The sequence below is a fragment of the Agrilus planipennis genome, unplaced genomic scaffold (genome assembly GCF_000699045.2).
Source record: "Agrilus planipennis isolate EAB-ADULT unplaced genomic scaffold, Apla_2.0 scaffold263, whole genome shotgun sequence".
Taxonomy (NCBI): domain Eukaryota; kingdom Metazoa; phylum Arthropoda; class Insecta; order Coleoptera; family Buprestidae; genus Agrilus; species Agrilus planipennis.
In genome coordinates, this window is record NW_020442449.1 from 326969 (window position 1) to 342953 (window position 15985).

The following is a 15985-nucleotide window of genomic DNA, read 5'->3' on the forward strand; positions in this document are numbered from 1 at the left end:
AATCATTAGCATAATATTTTCATTCTATTCTTCTCATTTTGCTGCAGTGACCGTGGTATAGTTGCTTCTTACGGACACTTCTTCACTCTAAATGTTGATGAATAGAAAAAGGCAACTCATATAGTCACTATACAAAGTGTTTTTAATTACAAATTGTAGAAACGTGTGAAATTTAAATATAAATACTATTTATGGCTATTAAGTTCGGTACAAACGACGTTCTATCAATAAAAGAGGTCTGAGAAATTGCCAAGTTCCATACAAGGTATAATTGAGTGGCACTCTTTGATGTTGAATTTGTTGTATACAATGCTTGTACGTAACTTGGCACACTTCAAATTGTGACTCATTAACGTTTTTAAAGTACTACAGCCACCAGATAATACAAGCTATAAGTAGTATAGCTATAGGGATCCAGAGGCTCTTAAGAACTTCTTCAGCTGAAGAATGACCTTCAAGGTGTCTTAAAGGTCATTCTTCAGCTGAATAATGACTTCCAAGGTGGCCTTGGAGGCCATGGTAAGGGACTGAGGATGGACAGGCCATCGAAGTGTCACAGTATCCCTTTAGCTATACTACTGCTATAAGTTGTAACTGATTGAAACAATTACCCCACTGCTTTCATCGGAATGGCCAGAGGATTTTGATTTTTTAACATTGAGGGCTTCTGTATGACGTTTGTTCACAATGAATGTCGTTCTTCTCTGACGTCTCTTACGTTTACGTCTTTCCTTAGCCAGTTGCAGGAAACTATCAGTTCGATTCTAAAATCAGCATTTTTGCTTCGATTATTACAATCGTCGATTATTATGCAAAAATAATTTACAATTTCAGAAGCGTTTTCAATCAATTCCATCAAATCTGATTCTTCGATGTCCTTGCTTGGCAATATTAGTATCTTTGTTTCTAATTTAGTTTGGAAATTCATCCTTTCATCGGTTGGTAAAACCAATTTTTGAACTGTCCTGTGAAGCATACGTATTATGTATATAGATTAAATAAATTGTGATGTAAGGGTCAGATTAGAGGAAATGATTACTAGTTCAAGAGTTTTAGATTTATCGCAAAAATATTTCATGAGAGAAATTTCCTTGATTTTTTGTTTTTGCTACCTAGGTATGTACGTCGGTGCCAGATAAATTTCTCTGGTGTTGTAGTCCATTACAATTCCTTCTATCAATATTAAATCCTCGATTGATTCGGTAACAGAGAAAACTTTGAAGTGTGACAGATCTGGCACGAAAGACCTGTCTAAAATGTAACGAATGCTTGCAGTAATTTTGGACGAATAGTTTGGGAGTTCCAATAGGATCGTCGTGGCTAGACGTGTTGCTATCATTTTCCACATTTTTGCTTTTAAACTGTACAAACAGATACAATATTACAAGAGGAGCAAGTATGAGATATGTTGCTGACGCTGCAGCATCATTTAAACAGAGGTTTATATAGCAGTGTATCCCTAGTGATACTAAATGTACTTAACACCAGCGCAATCTACCAATATTTTGTGCGTCAACGTAAAATCAGGAAATATACGCGTTGCGAGCACAGTTGCTGAATGTACTGCATGCCAACTCTACAGGTGAATATGGCCACCTTGCTTTATGAAGCAATTTTTTACTAGAACGAAGTGACGGTAGTTTAGCAATTGGTGCTGTCGCCTAGTATATTTTCGAATTTTACGATACTGTATGATTTGGGGGTGAATTGGTGAATTGTGCTGATGTTGATTCCATTTAGTAATATTGCTGCCGGGAGGATCGGGACACCCTTTTATTACCACGTGTGATTACATCCGCTTAGCTCGTTTTGGAACAGAATCGGCCGAAACACACTACTCAGGCGTTACACTTTGTGACGAAAAAGTTAAGTATGGTTTGAATTACCCTTCAATTGGATCTGATGATTCTTCGAACGCGTGTTGTAATACGTCATTTGTAAGAAGGTACGACTGGACCAATGTTTCTGCATAAACGGAACAATTATATGGACGGTGGGTAAGAACACTAATTTCACCAAAAGTATTTCCAGACCCAAAATATTCTTCATACTTTTCGTTAAATCGCGTCGAAATCATGTAGTCTACGATCGGTAGAGCTCCGTAGTTGTCTAAATTTTCAAAAACTGTCCCTGAAGGTTTGTATGACAACTGGATGAGGCCTGAAATGAGTAGGAGACTAAATTTGGATTCGCATTAGCAAGTTATGCATGTCACTAGCAAGACAACATAGTTTGATAAATTTCTGGCCCCTTTTTCTTTTTGTGTTTTATTGGCGATTATCTTAACCGTTGAATTGTGCAATGGATTTTCAGGAAAAGAATCTGACCTTGAATGATGACAAAGACGCCAGGTGCTATAGTTCCTTCCGCACATATAATTTCACCGGCTTCAAACGTTTTGGGGATGACCTTTTCAAATAGTATTTCGGCGAGAATGTCTTCCCCTGCCATCCACGGAATTTCTTTTATCATTTCTCTAGGGGTACTCGGCTGAACGGCTTTCAGATTATTGACTAATCTAAATTGTTCGTACAAACTGTCAGTGAGTTTACGATGCTCTATGTCGTCCACCCAACCTGCAACGCACCAATCAACAATAACTATTTATATAAATTTCCAAGAGTTGTATCAATAATATCAGATATTAACTAAAGGTCTAAAAAAACTATTTTATTCCAGCGATGTACATTGTGGTGAAAAGTGTTGGTGTAGGGATGGTCTTCGTTAACCACCGCATCGATAGGAAGCATGAGTAGGGGTAGATTGTGGAGGTGTTGATGGAGGTATTTTGGGTGAGGGACGAAAAGGGTGACGTAATGAAAGTAGTAGAAGTATGAAAGTCTATCTTTGGAATGTTATGAATGTAATATGACTGCATGATCCAAAGGAACTATTGAAAAACTTTGACTAAGGAAGCATGGGTTGGACCCAAATTTGAACCAGTGTCTTGTTGAATGCTAAAATGTTTTAATTTTCATTCTTAATTACTGCTTTGTAATCTTGTGTTACTTTATTGTAATTATTCTGTTTTTATTGTTTCCAGGTTGCATTAATCGAAAGTGTTTAGTTGGTGGGTTAAAATCTGAGATGTCGTTCGCCATTTGTAAGTGCTTAAAAATTTTTATAATCACTTTAGTAGTTTGAGAAATTACCACCTACGTACATATAAACAAACAAACAATTACCTCTTTATTTAATTGAATATATATAGATGCAGAGCATTAGTATTTATTTTGATTTAATAGTATTCATTGAAGTGTAAAAGCAGTATGCGTCTCAATGGCCATTTTCGCAACATGGCGGCTAGTGTTCGTCATTTTGGACTGATTTTAGCTTAATCTATCTTTTGAGAGTATAGGAAAATGAAAAAAGTAGATACCTGATACTTTTATTTCGTTAATAACATTTTTTATGGAATTAAGTGTGGCGATTATGGCTTGCTTGGTCTTAACAGTAATAGTAATCCACGGTCTGTCTTTTTGAATCAGACCAAGTTGTCTTGTAATCATTAATCTGTCTCGTTCTATATCGAGTCTGCACGTCTCTCGAACCTTCTCGTTGTCAATCATTTGCTGCAACATTTCTTGAACTTCTTCCAAACTTGTTACGTAAGCCTAAAAATTACTTTTCGTTGACTATTTAGGGTTCCGTCGTCAGCTAGGATTGATGGTCCATCATCACCAATGATGAGACTTTTTGAAAATGCTTTTTTCTACTCACTTTCATAGAGTGAAAAGTGTAAAATAATTTGAAACAAATTAACAGACAAAATACTCTACTGATTTTATTCTAATTTTCTAATTGGGACGCGCAAAAACGTGTATCGAGCTTCCATTTTTGATGCCGGTTGTGGACTGGCGATTTATCTGGTTAGCGTTCGGGACATTGTGAAAAGTCGGCTGTGACTGAACACCCACTGAGCAATGGCAACTACAAAATACTCCTTGACATCTGTAAATTGCTAACTTCGGTCAACAGTTATCACAGCAGGATGACTAGAGAGAACATTGAAATCCGAGAACATCAGGAGAACTTCAACAACAAGGAGGAGACCCTCAGAATCAACCAGATCTGAAACCCGATCTTCAGCAACAACCGAACCCCGCATGTCACGGTTGCCTGAAGCGGAACAACTGCCCCCTACCCACCGGTTTGTATAGATACAATTTGTGAGGGAGAAATCACCACTGAGCGGATTCTGAATCCGCCTGAATTGGTCCAAGTTTATTTGTGGTTTCTTTGCATCACAATTCTGGGGCAGTAATATTCCAAAGATAATCTTTCATTCTCCTGTCTTCATTTCGTTCGTCTCATCCTTCTCAACCGAACCACCACCCACCCATTCTCACGATTTCTGACAGAAAGCTGAAGAGGGTCTTCCACCCTATCTTCTAGCGTAGTCCGAAGGGACTGTCCGCCCACCAGCGCTACTGACTGGTGGGAATGAATCACGTTAGTTTTCTTTAGTTTTTGAGAAACCGGAAGTCCACATCCAGCATCGAAGATGGAAGGACCTAGGAAGAAGTTCGCCACTTGTGCTAACGAAATATTACGATGCAACTCCAACCGACAAAGGCCTTTAAACCTGAATCAGGACGGTAATAGTTCACTAAAAACTTTCACCATTTTGTCAAAATAATTTTACCTTTCCTATTTCGTACGATAACATGAGTCTCTTATCGGACCGCTCGCTCATTAAATGGGTTAGTTTCCAAATCAGAAGTTTAAATAATTCAATCATCCGAAGGATTCGCATAAGCTGAATGAATTTCATGATTGTCATTAATTTCCATAAAAAATTCGGTTGTTCCTTGTGATGAACCAAAACGTATATTGCTAGAGTCACATCAGCAGTGCACGATAACAGAATAACAAAATCAAAAACGTTCCACATGTTCCTGTTTAAATAAAAAGTGATTTCTCCATTATTTATTTTCGTTATACAAAAGAAGGCAGACTTTGAATGCTAATACGGAGGAAATCCCACTAAATGACATAAGTTGTGACTGTCTTACTTGAAATAGTTCTGCAGTCCCTCCAGAAAAGTTGTATAAGCCAATCCGAATACTTTGATGAAGAATTCGATAAGGTAGATAATATAGAACGCCATATTACAATATGTCGAGGACCAAAATAAATCTCGATTGTCACTCTGCGTTAGGTTTATAATGGCTAGAACACAATTTACCGTGATCACCAACGTTATAAAAAGCCAAAAAGCCCAGTGGTTCATGATCATGTGGCAGACGAGCCTGCACTTGTATCGATGGCGTTTTTCTGCCTTTCTTGTCACAATTTTTGAATACTTCATTATAATTCTTGCAAAAGTGTGACTTGTCTGCAAAACAGAAATCGAGATGAATGCGCATAGGCTAACGAATCCTCGGTGCCGTTTGTGAGGCAGGTTTGATTCCGGGTCCTTCTGACCCAATCCAAGTTCTTCGTGGTTTCCATGAATCATTTAGGCAAATGCTTGGGAAGTAATAATACTTATTCCACAGATAATATTCACTTGTCTTCTGCCTTGTTTTCATTTCGTCCGTCTTATCTATCTCACTCCAACCACCACCCAGTAAGGCGGAAGGGCTCTTTCAAAATGTGTGTATAAGTGGATAGTGATTGAGGAGAGACGAATGAGGTGGGCGAAATGAAGGTAGAAGATAGGTGAGTGATTGTCTGTGGAATATTACCACCCCAACATTCGTTTTAATCTGTAAATGATTCACAGAAAAAACAAAAAAATTTGGGCGTACCTCTAATTGAAATCCCGTATTTTCAAAATCTTGAAATTTCTAACCCAACAACATAAAAGTTAAAGAGTGTAAGAACGTTTTACCTTAATGTGCAGCATTTGAAGAAGATCATTCAATTCGACCATATTGTCTTTAGTTTCTAGGGCTGTTTCGATGGTATTCTTTAAAATTCTAAAGCCAAGCTTAGATAACAGTCCATTCTCGTGCTGTCTTGCGAAGGAAACTGATTGTCCTTTCAAAATTCGCCTGTGGGCCTCTCTGTAAGGTTTTTCGATAAGAAACGTATAGACCTACTTCGTGGATCATATCAGATAGATAGAGTGAAATTGACCGCGAGGTTATAGAATGCTTTTGTCCGTTTCAGAATCCAAATTGTTGTCTTTAGCTAGAGACTATGTCACTGAAGAATTTTAGGTTTGAGTGTTTTATTAATTTACTTTACCTCTACAGAACTCTATTTTGTCAAAATTGCTAAAAATACTGTATAAAATTAAAGAAGCCTTTCCGTTATACGTCGTGTAGGTGCTTTATTATTGTTATTAGTATAATTATTTTTCTTACAATTGGATTCTAAGACTCGAGCAAAGTTTTAGGAAATTTTTTGTTGTTTTTTTAAGTACCTACATTACCTTATCATTTCGTTCATTTCCTTTCTGGTTGGCTCAGAAGGAACGTCATTATGACATGAGGGACAAACCAGAATCCGATTTACGAGAAATAGATCATTATCGTCATTCTCTACTGACGTTCTACCTTTGTAAGGGTGTTTGAGGGTTGTAGCTTCGGATACCAGCGGCCATTTTACATCCGACAGAAATCTAATAATATGACGTACTTTTTGAGCTAGATCCTAGACTAAAAGCTATGAAAAAAGTGGGGTAGATGTGATGGTTCTTGTGGGCTGTTTTGATGTGGTCCATGAAGTTTTGATGTTTTAGACGTCTCGCTGATCTTTGCTGACGGTAGTAATGACCATTCAGTCACTGAAGATGCCTTTGGAACATCAAAACTCCCTGAATCACGGCAACACAGCTCGCAAGAAACCGCTGTATTAATGTACGCCGACCGTGAAAGCCTAAACACTACAGGTTGGGGTAGGTCCCATTCTGCAATTTTGACTATTTTGATGAGTAGGTATTTGATAAGGGATATGATTCATGACGAAACAGTCAATCCCGTGTTTGGTAAGTTTTATTGTACGTTATAAAAGAATATCTAAACACATAAGCTGCTTCATGTTATGGCAAGGAAGGAAACTGTAACGACAGACAATCAGTTTTCTTTGAATAGTCTAACCTGTCGTATTTTAGGGTTGTTATACAACGAGTCCTTTTGTATTCCAGACGTTTCAGGCATGAAGCCATGTTGTTTTTTCGTGATGTCGAAATCTCGCCTATTCCAAACATGCGAAGTATTGCGGAGAATGTGGTCGCGTTAATAACCATTGACAACATCATTACACCAGTGCTCACGAACAGTAAATGTTGTCCTATTATGTTCAAATTTTCTTCATTTTCCCGTATTAGCATCAGCGCAAAGATGAAACTGAAAGAATAGCAGTATTCGAAATGAAAAATTTACTATATGTACCAAACTGGATTATTAAACAATGGTTGACAGATGGCGAGCGCCATCGTCTGTTGATATAAGATACTAGTTGTATGTTAGCAAAAAATCTACAGATTGCGTTAGATAGATATATTGAATGAAATGAATGAAATTCGATTGCGTTGTACAGCAAAAAAATATTAAGATGATAACGAACCTATACAATCCTCGGGTACTTCCCCAAACAAGTACTAAGCATTCCTTAAGAGTCAAACCGAATCCGATGCGGCTTAGAACTGGTGAAAGCAAAAAGAGAACTAACAGTCGCAAAAGGTACAAAATGAAATATACTACGAACACAAGTAAAACCATACGAATAGTTATGTTAATGGAGATGTCTTGAGCCAGTAACACTCCCAGTGTAAAGGCACCAACGTTTTGGATTATGTAAGTGGGAGCCTGTAAAAATGAGACACCATTATGGACATCGATTAATGTGATCAATGAATATTGATGCCGTACCAGAGAAAACACTTGAATAAAGCGGTCAACGCGGGTTCGAAACATTGTCCTGTACATTCCCAGGACTACTCCTACAAATGCGCAACTTACGATCCCTTGAAGCGCTAGCATTTCTGGGAATCCATAACTGGACAGCATACACAAAAGTATCACCAACATTAACTGGGCCGGATCGTGGATGCTGCCCTTGATCAACATGACCGATACGTAGGACATGATAACTCCTGCTATCAGTCCTCCTATAGTTAAACTAAAAGACAAAATATGAACATGTGGCGAGATGAGTCTTTTGATTTTCCTATTATAAATACTCTTAAAATCTAGCTATTGAGCCACCGAGCGGCATGGCCTAGGGTTTAGACGCTGTTGCTTAGCATCCGGGAGGACGTCGTTCGTTTCGTCTTTCTCACCCAAACCACCACCCACCTATTCTCCCGATTCCTGAAAGCAGGCTCTTCCGCCCTACCTTCCGGAGTAGTGCGGAGGGATGGCTCGTCCACCAGCATTACTGGCTGGTGGGAACGAAACACCCAAAAGTTTAGCTTCCTTTTTCTATTGTGTCATTGATTTGTATTCTCCACATTGGACAGCAATCTATGCTAACCTAACCTAATTTAACCTAAAGTCGTAGCTCGTTACTACATTTAGTTCTCTTTTCGTGTTCTACATTGTTATTTTTTTGACGTGACAACGTCTTATAAATCGATGGAGCCGGCTGCACGCACGAAAAAAACATGACTCATGCGGCGTTACCTCGCTCTGAGGCGCTCCATTTAAGGCTTGAAGTGCAAGCGAGAGCGCGGAACAAGCGACAAAGAGGCACAATCGGCCTCCGCGTTCGGCAGCGTTCGACATCTGTCTCTCTCCTACTTGAGTGAGCGATGCGTCCGCGTGGACAGCTGCTATACAGTAATACATTTGTATTTACCTCCTTCCCAATATCCATACAAAATATCGATCGAACAAATAAAATTAAAATTTTCTTTTGAAAAATGAAACCATTCCATCAGTATTTTCTTATGACGTTGTCACGTTCAATTATCGTCAGTAAACCGACTTTACAGACAACCGATTTTTTTTTTTAAGCGTTAAACCAATTAACAAATCAGACTTGAATATGTTGGGCAAACGAAACGGTCTATTTTAACAATATACAAAGAGCATATTCCACACTTCAAGTTAGTGACCGGCATGCCTTACAGGTTTTTCTATGGTTTTCTTAGGCAAATGCGGGACAGCAACAATATCCCATAGATAATCTTTCATCTAGTACTGCCTTTATTTCTTCCACAGGCCTTAAGTATTAAAAATCAAAACAAATTCGTGTTTTCAAAAGGAAAAAAATTATCTCATAAGGAATTTAGATTTTGGACAGACAGTTAATTTCTTTGACAAGTTTTAGTGATTCGTAAAGTATACATATTTTATTTAGGCCATTTTACTTGAAATGGTCCAATTTAGGGACCTGTGGTTTACATGAGGAAACTATAGGGTTGTTCAGAAAGTCATTTGGTTTTATCCCGACAAAGGATTTAATTGTATTCTTTTGCACCCAACTTCACATTTAAGCCGTATAATTTTTATATGCTTTGAGAGCTCATATAGCAAGGCTTGTGTGTGAAAAATTCCAATTAATTCTACGCAGTAGTTTTTGGTTGGTGCCCTTTTAAATATGGAGAGCGATAAGCAGCATTTTCGACATATCTTACTGTTTTACTACAGAAAGGGTAAAAATGCTGTTCAAGCCAGAAAGAAATTGACTGATGTGTATGGAGAAGGTGTGTTGACAGTACGCCAGTGCCAGAACTGGTTCGCTAAATTTCGATCCGGCAATTTTGATGTCGAAGATGCACCACGTTCGGGAAGGCCGGTTGAAGCTGATAAAGACGCGATAAAGGCATTAGTTGATGTGAACCGGCGAATAACAACACGTGAGATCGGATTGAGGTTAAATTTATCAAATTCAACAGTTTATGACCACTTGAAAGGCCTGGGATTATCCTCGAAGCTCGATGTATGGGTTCCCCATGTTCTCACAGAGAGAAATCTGTGTCGCCGCATTGACGTCTGCGATTCGCTTCTCAAACGTCACGAAAATGATCCGTTTTTGAAGCGCATCATCACTGGGGACGAAAAATGGGTTGTATACAACAACGTCAAACGCAAGAGGTCATGGAGCAAAAAAGATGAACCGGCTCAAACCATTTCCAAAGCCGATATTCACCAAAAAAAGGTGATGCTGTCTGTTTGGTGGGATTTTAAAGGAATCGTTTTTTTTGAGCTTTTACCGGATAACACAACGATTAATTCGGAAGTCTACTGTCATCAGCTGGACAAACTGAATGATGCACTTCAACAGAAAAGGTCAGAACTAATCAACAGGAAAGGTGTAGTGTTTCACCAAGACAACGCGAGACCTCACACAAGTTTGGTCACTCGCCAAAAGCTTTTACAGCTTGAATGGGATACAATGCTACACCCACCATATTCTCCAGACCTGGCACCATCGGATTATTATTTGTTCCGGTCACTCCAAAATTTTTTAGACGGTAAAACCTTCACCTCAAATGAGGAGGTCAAAAACCTCCTCGATCAGTTTTTTGCCAGCAAAGACCAAAAATTTTATGAGCGTGGAATTATGCTACTACCAGAAAGATGGCAAAAGGTGTTGGACCAGAACGGTCAATATATAATTTAATAAAGTATTTGTTTATTGTACGAAAACTGTCTCATTTCCAGAAAAAAAAAACGAAATGACTTTCCGAACAACCCTATATTATACTAAATTGCCATAGGTGACTTTTACCGTATCGTAATTATTTAAAATTCAATAAATCTCACATACGTCATCCTGCAAAATATACCTGCAACAATTTTGATTGTTTACCGTAAAAAGACAGACAGTATTTGAAACCATTTCTGTACAAAGCCGAAGTAGTGGCCCAGTATTACTTGGAAAAGTATTAAACAGACCATGTTTGTCATTAGGCCTTCGGTTTCTAGAAGAACGTTTACAGTTTTCACGTCCACTCTCTCCGATAAAATTACGACGACTTCGTACGTAAAGCTCTGGTTTAACACCAGTCCGTATATAATCGCCAAGCTGTACTGGAAGTTTGTGTTAAAAAGGGCCGATGTTACAAGAAGTCCTAACATCACTGAAGCTATTAAATATCTGAAAGTATCAAGAAGACGGTTTAAGCTTGGTTCTCACTATCATCTACGTAGATGACGAAAGACAGCCTTTAGTAAGGCAGAGTTAGCAATAAGATATTGATATCAAAGAGATCTATTCTGTCACTTTGGACAAAGATGCACACTATTACCACTACTTTTTAATCTATACATGGAAGACGCAATCAGCATCATTAAAGACAGTACAACTGTGGGGATGGGTATAGTGGGGCAAAAGATTAGATTTTGCTTAGATTTGCAGTTGGATATAGCCGTATTAGCATCTAGCAAGGAGGAGTTAGAGATAGTTTTAAATGAAATGGGGGCGGTATTAACAAAACAGTATTGTATGAAAATAAATAAAATACCGGCATACAAGGGAATAAAAAGTAAAGAAAGAGCGAATGTAAAAATAGGAGACAAAAGATTGGAAGGACTCGCTGGTTTTNTTGTATGACAACTGGATGAGGCCTGAAATGAGTAGGAGACTAAATTTGGATTCGCATTAGCAAGTTATGCATGTCACTAGCAAGACAACATAGTTATAGCATAAAATTCTGGCCCCTTTTTCTTTTTGTGTTTTATTGGCGATTGGCTTAATCGTTGAATTGTGCAATGGACTTTCAGGAAAAGAATCTGACCTTGAATGATGACAAAGACGCCAGGTGCTATAGTTCCTTCCGCACATATAATTTCACCGGCTTCAAACGTTTTCGGGATGACCTTTTCAAATAGTATTTCGGCGAGAATGTCTTCCCCTGCCATCCACGGAATTTCTTTTATCATTTCTCTAGGGGTACTCGGCTGAACGGCTTTCAGATTATTGACTAATCTAAATTGTTCGTACAAACTGTCAGTGAGTTTACGATGCTCTATGTCGTCCACCCAACCTGCAACGCACCAATCAACAATAACTATTTATATAAATTTCCAAGAGTTGAATCAATAATATCAGATATTAACTTAAGGTCTAAAAAAACTATTTTATTCCAGCGATGTACATTGTGGTAAAAAGTGTTGGTGTACTGATGAGAAGGGGTTGATTGTGGTAGTGGTGTTGAGGGTGGTGATTTGGGGGAGAAAAGGGCGATGTAATGAAGGTAGTAGAAGTGTGAAAGTCTGTCTATGGAATGTATTGAATATAATATGACTGCATGATCCAAAGGAACTATTGAAAAACTTTGACTAAGGAAGCATGGGTTAGACCCAAATTGGAACCAGTGTCTTGTTGAATGCTAAAATGTTTTAATTTTCATTCTTAATTACTGCTTTGTAATNTGGAAGTCAATAAGAAATAGACGGGATAGGTTGGTAGGACACCTTCTCAGGCATGAAGGTCTAGACAGAGGTATATAAGAAACATAAACGGAAGTAATGAAGGGTAGAAAACTAGATTAGATTGCTGTTTGCAAATAGTTAAGGATATGGAGGACTGGAGTCCAACCAGTCTTAGGACTGACGACCTTATGATAATGATGGAGAACAGAGGACTCTATGGAAGTCAATAAGAAATAGACGGGATAGGTTGGTAGGACACCTTCTCAGGCATGAAGGTCTAGACAGAGGTATATAAGAAACATAAACGGAAGTAATGAAGGGTAGAAAACTAGATTAGATTGCTGTTTGCAAATAGTTAAGGATATGGAGGACTGGAGTCCAACCAGTCTTAGGACTGACGACCTTATGATAATGATGGAGAACAGAGGACTCTATGGAAGTCAATAAGAAATAGACGGGATAGGTTGGTAGGACACCTTCTCAGGCATGAAGGTCTAGACAGAGGTATATAAGAAACATAAACGGAAGTAATGAAGGGTAGAAAACTAGATTAGATTGCTGTTTGCAAATAGTTAAGGATATGGAGGACTGGAGTCCAACCAGTCTTAGGACTGACGACCTTATGATAATGATGGAGAACAGAGGACTCTATGGAAGTCAATAAGAAATAGACGGGATAGGTTGGTAGGACACCTTCTCAGGCATGAAGGTCTAGACAGAGGTATATAAGAAACATAAACGGAAGTAATGAAGGGTAGAAAACTAGATTAGATTGCTGTTTGCAAATAGTTAAGGATATGGAGGACTGGAGTCCAACCAGTCTTAGGACTGACGACCTTATGATAATGATGGAGAACAGAGGACTCTATGGAAGTCAATAAGAAATAGACGGGATAGGTTGGTAGGACACCTTCTCAGGCATGAAGGTCTAGACAGAGGTATATAAGAAACATAAACGGAAGTAATGAAGGGTAGAAAACTAGATTAGATTGCTGTTTGCAAATAGTTAAGGATATGGAGGACTGGAGTCCAACCAGTCTTAGGACTGACGACCTTATGATAATGATGGAGAACAGAGGACTCTATGGAAGTCAATAAGAAATAGACGGGATAGGTTGGTAGGACACCTTCTCAGGCATGAAGGTCTAGACAGAGGTATATAAGAAACATAAACGGAAGTAATGAAGGGTAGAAAACTAGATTAGATTGCTGTTTGCAAATAGTTAAGGATATGGAGGACTGGAGTCCAACCAGTCTTAGGACTGACGACCTTATGATAATGATGGAGAACAGAGGACTCTATGGAAGTCAATAAGAAATAGACGGGATAGGTTGGTAGGATACCTTCTCAGGTGTCAAGGTCTAGTCAGAGACATATTAGAAGCAGAAACAGGAGTTAAGAGGGGTAGAAGTAGACCTAGATTAAATTACTGTTCGCAAATAGTTAATAATGTGGGAAGCTCAGGATAAGAAGGAGTGGAGGTGCGTGTCCAAACAATCTTAAGACTGACGACTTTACTGTGATGACATTTGTCTTACATTTAATCGGCACGACATAAAAATCAAAAGTGACGTAAATAGATCTCAATCATTTTAAAAATCAATTGTGGCTATCTTCGCCTTTCTTATCTGCTTAAAAAACATGAAAGTTATACCCGACTATTCCAATTAGTAGAATTTGCCAGAGGGCTCTCATGACAGTATAATTTTCGCAACCCATGGTGATTCGAAATATATAAAAAGGGTATATTATATCCAGTAAAACCCGTGGGTTCATGTGGACCAGATTATCACTTTGTTCCTTAAAGTAGCTGTAATAATTGCCGAGTATTCCAAAGACAACGCCGAAAAGTATCATCGCCACCCTGTTTAACACTCTCAACCGGATCTACAGAATGACATTAATAAAATTAAATATTATACAGTATATTCCAAAAAGTAAACAAGCGGGAGCTTAAGTCCAAAATCGTCACAAAAGGAGATGTTAAGGTTTTCTTGATTGTTTGACATTCTGAAGGTTAGAATGCACAGGATTTTTTATCAAATGTTTTAAGGGTAGGTCGTGTATAGTTGGGACGATAAAAATTGGCAAAGCGTCCAGTAAATTATCTGTGAGAGTAGACGTATCTTCTTTCCGGCTTCCATTGGGATTGTAGTCATTTGCTGTGGAAATTCTTCATGAATGGTACACATTGAGTGAAAAGAGATAACCGAATAATAGTAAGGTGCAGTGGTTAGACGTTGTTTAGGTGTGCAAAAGATCAGGGTCGGCTTTATAACTGCCTGTTTGCAATTATATCTTAGCTTTCCTAAATCCCTGAGAATGTTGAACTTTCTTTAAAGTCCGATGTTGGCCAAATGTTGGTAAAATTCTGCAAGTCTGCATCTCTTTCTGTTACACACCAATCGGTTTAATGCTATTCTTTTATTTTTATTAGTGCCCGCTGCAATTCCTACTTGACATCTCTTTTCTATGCTTACGATAATCTCTACCATTGACATATATTAATGGACGTGTCTTAGCCGTATGTCGTTGTAATAATTTCTTGGCTCGAAAAGTGTGGGAGATGGCGTATGGTTTCGGACTAGTGCTATCTCTTTCATGACACGCTTACGGACTATCGTGAGAGAGATGAATATTGTCCGAAACTTCATTCCACCTCTTTCTTTCGTTGTACCGCAATTCTGACCGCTAAGGCATGTCCATTAGTAAACGTCGATGATCTCAACAACGTCTGTCGTGAGTAAAAGTGGATATTCTGACAGCAACCGCTCTATAGTCTAGTTAGTAAGTTGAAAGAAAAAACTAAATGTAACACTTTTATTACGGACTATGCCAATTTTAAACGTCCCAACTATACTAAGAAAAAGACTACATGGATAGATCATCAACTAACCATAAGATAATTAACTAAGATATTTTACGAATTACCTTGTGTAAAATCAGGTAGCAGATAGCGTGGCAAAGGATAATTGTACATACGTAGCCAAAAATTGGGGGTGAAGCTTTTAAAGCCCCTTCGATCTGGACCATTTTGACACGATTTTAGAACGCCGTTAACTCAGAATACTTTTTTTCAATAAACAGATATTTACTGTACCTACACCGTTTGACGTTTTAGATTTAAATTTGTGGTAACTTGATAAATAACTTATTAAATTAAAAAGGGACAGTGCTCGGGGGTAGTTACCAAACTGTCCAACTTTTTAGCGGTAGCGAATAAAACAATATTACGTAATAAACTTGAATAGATAAGGCTGTATTTCTTGTAATATCATATCAGAATAGACAGAACACAGGTTATCAATTTCAATGAACGAAATTTTACCGACTAATTACAATGCATTACATTACATTTTTTGGTTAATAGTCCTTTTGTTTATTTTCTATAGGTAATAATATGTACAATTTTAAAGGTATCCTTATCGAATTTAATGATATGTAGTAGATTTCAAATTTTTACTTAAAAACGCGTGCTTGTGTTATGTGATCTTATCTTTAAAAATTCTTCCAGTTTGTCCAATGTAGATATGCTCAATTACAATAATTTCTGATTTTAAATATTTCTCTTTATTGTTTTTATAATAATATTACATTGACAATTAGTTGTTTTAAAAGAAATATTTTGAAACACATTTAGCTATTTTGTTTGATATTGTAATGTTCGTGGGTTTAACAAGTTAAACTTTTAAGACTCTCAACGACAAAA

General features: G+C 37.9%; 1 protein-coding gene across 2 annotated transcripts in view; it reads right to left on the reverse strand.

Moving 5' to 3' along the window:
• Nucleotides 1–15985, reverse strand: part of LOC108740031 (sodium/hydrogen exchanger 10-like) — a 33293-nt gene continuing 17308 nt past the window's right edge. Inside the window, exons 1-17 of one of the 2 annotated variants that reach the window (XM_025980487.1) lie at nucleotides 15208–15384; nucleotides 13931–14163; nucleotides 10711–10998; nucleotides 7824–8073; nucleotides 7519–7760; nucleotides 7050–7298; nucleotides 6383–6571; nucleotides 5837–6011; nucleotides 5016–5338; nucleotides 4646–4898; nucleotides 3380–3614; nucleotides 2328–2576; nucleotides 1887–2160; nucleotides 1113–1361; nucleotides 827–965; nucleotides 612–764; nucleotides 1–87 (exon numbers count right to left, since the gene is read on the reverse strand). In XM_025980487.1, coding sequence (XP_025836272.1) covers nucleotides 34–87; nucleotides 612–764; nucleotides 827–965; nucleotides 1113–1361; nucleotides 1887–2160; nucleotides 2328–2576; nucleotides 3380–3614; nucleotides 4646–4898; nucleotides 5016–5338; nucleotides 5837–6011; nucleotides 6383–6571; nucleotides 7050–7298; nucleotides 7519–7760; nucleotides 7824–8073; nucleotides 10711–10998; nucleotides 13931–14163; nucleotides 15208–15309 — 3657 coding nt within the window. In that variant the 5' untranslated portion in view covers nucleotides 15310–15384 and the 3' untranslated portion in view covers nucleotides 1–33. Of the gene's footprint in view, nucleotides 88–611; nucleotides 765–826; nucleotides 966–1112; nucleotides 1362–1886; nucleotides 2161–2327; nucleotides 2577–3379; nucleotides 3615–4645; nucleotides 4899–5015; nucleotides 5339–5836; nucleotides 6012–6382; nucleotides 6572–7049; nucleotides 7299–7518; nucleotides 7761–7823; nucleotides 8074–10710; nucleotides 10999–13930; nucleotides 14164–15207; nucleotides 15385–15985 lie in introns of those variants that run through there. The other variant, XM_025980486.1, reaches the window with a different exon arrangement.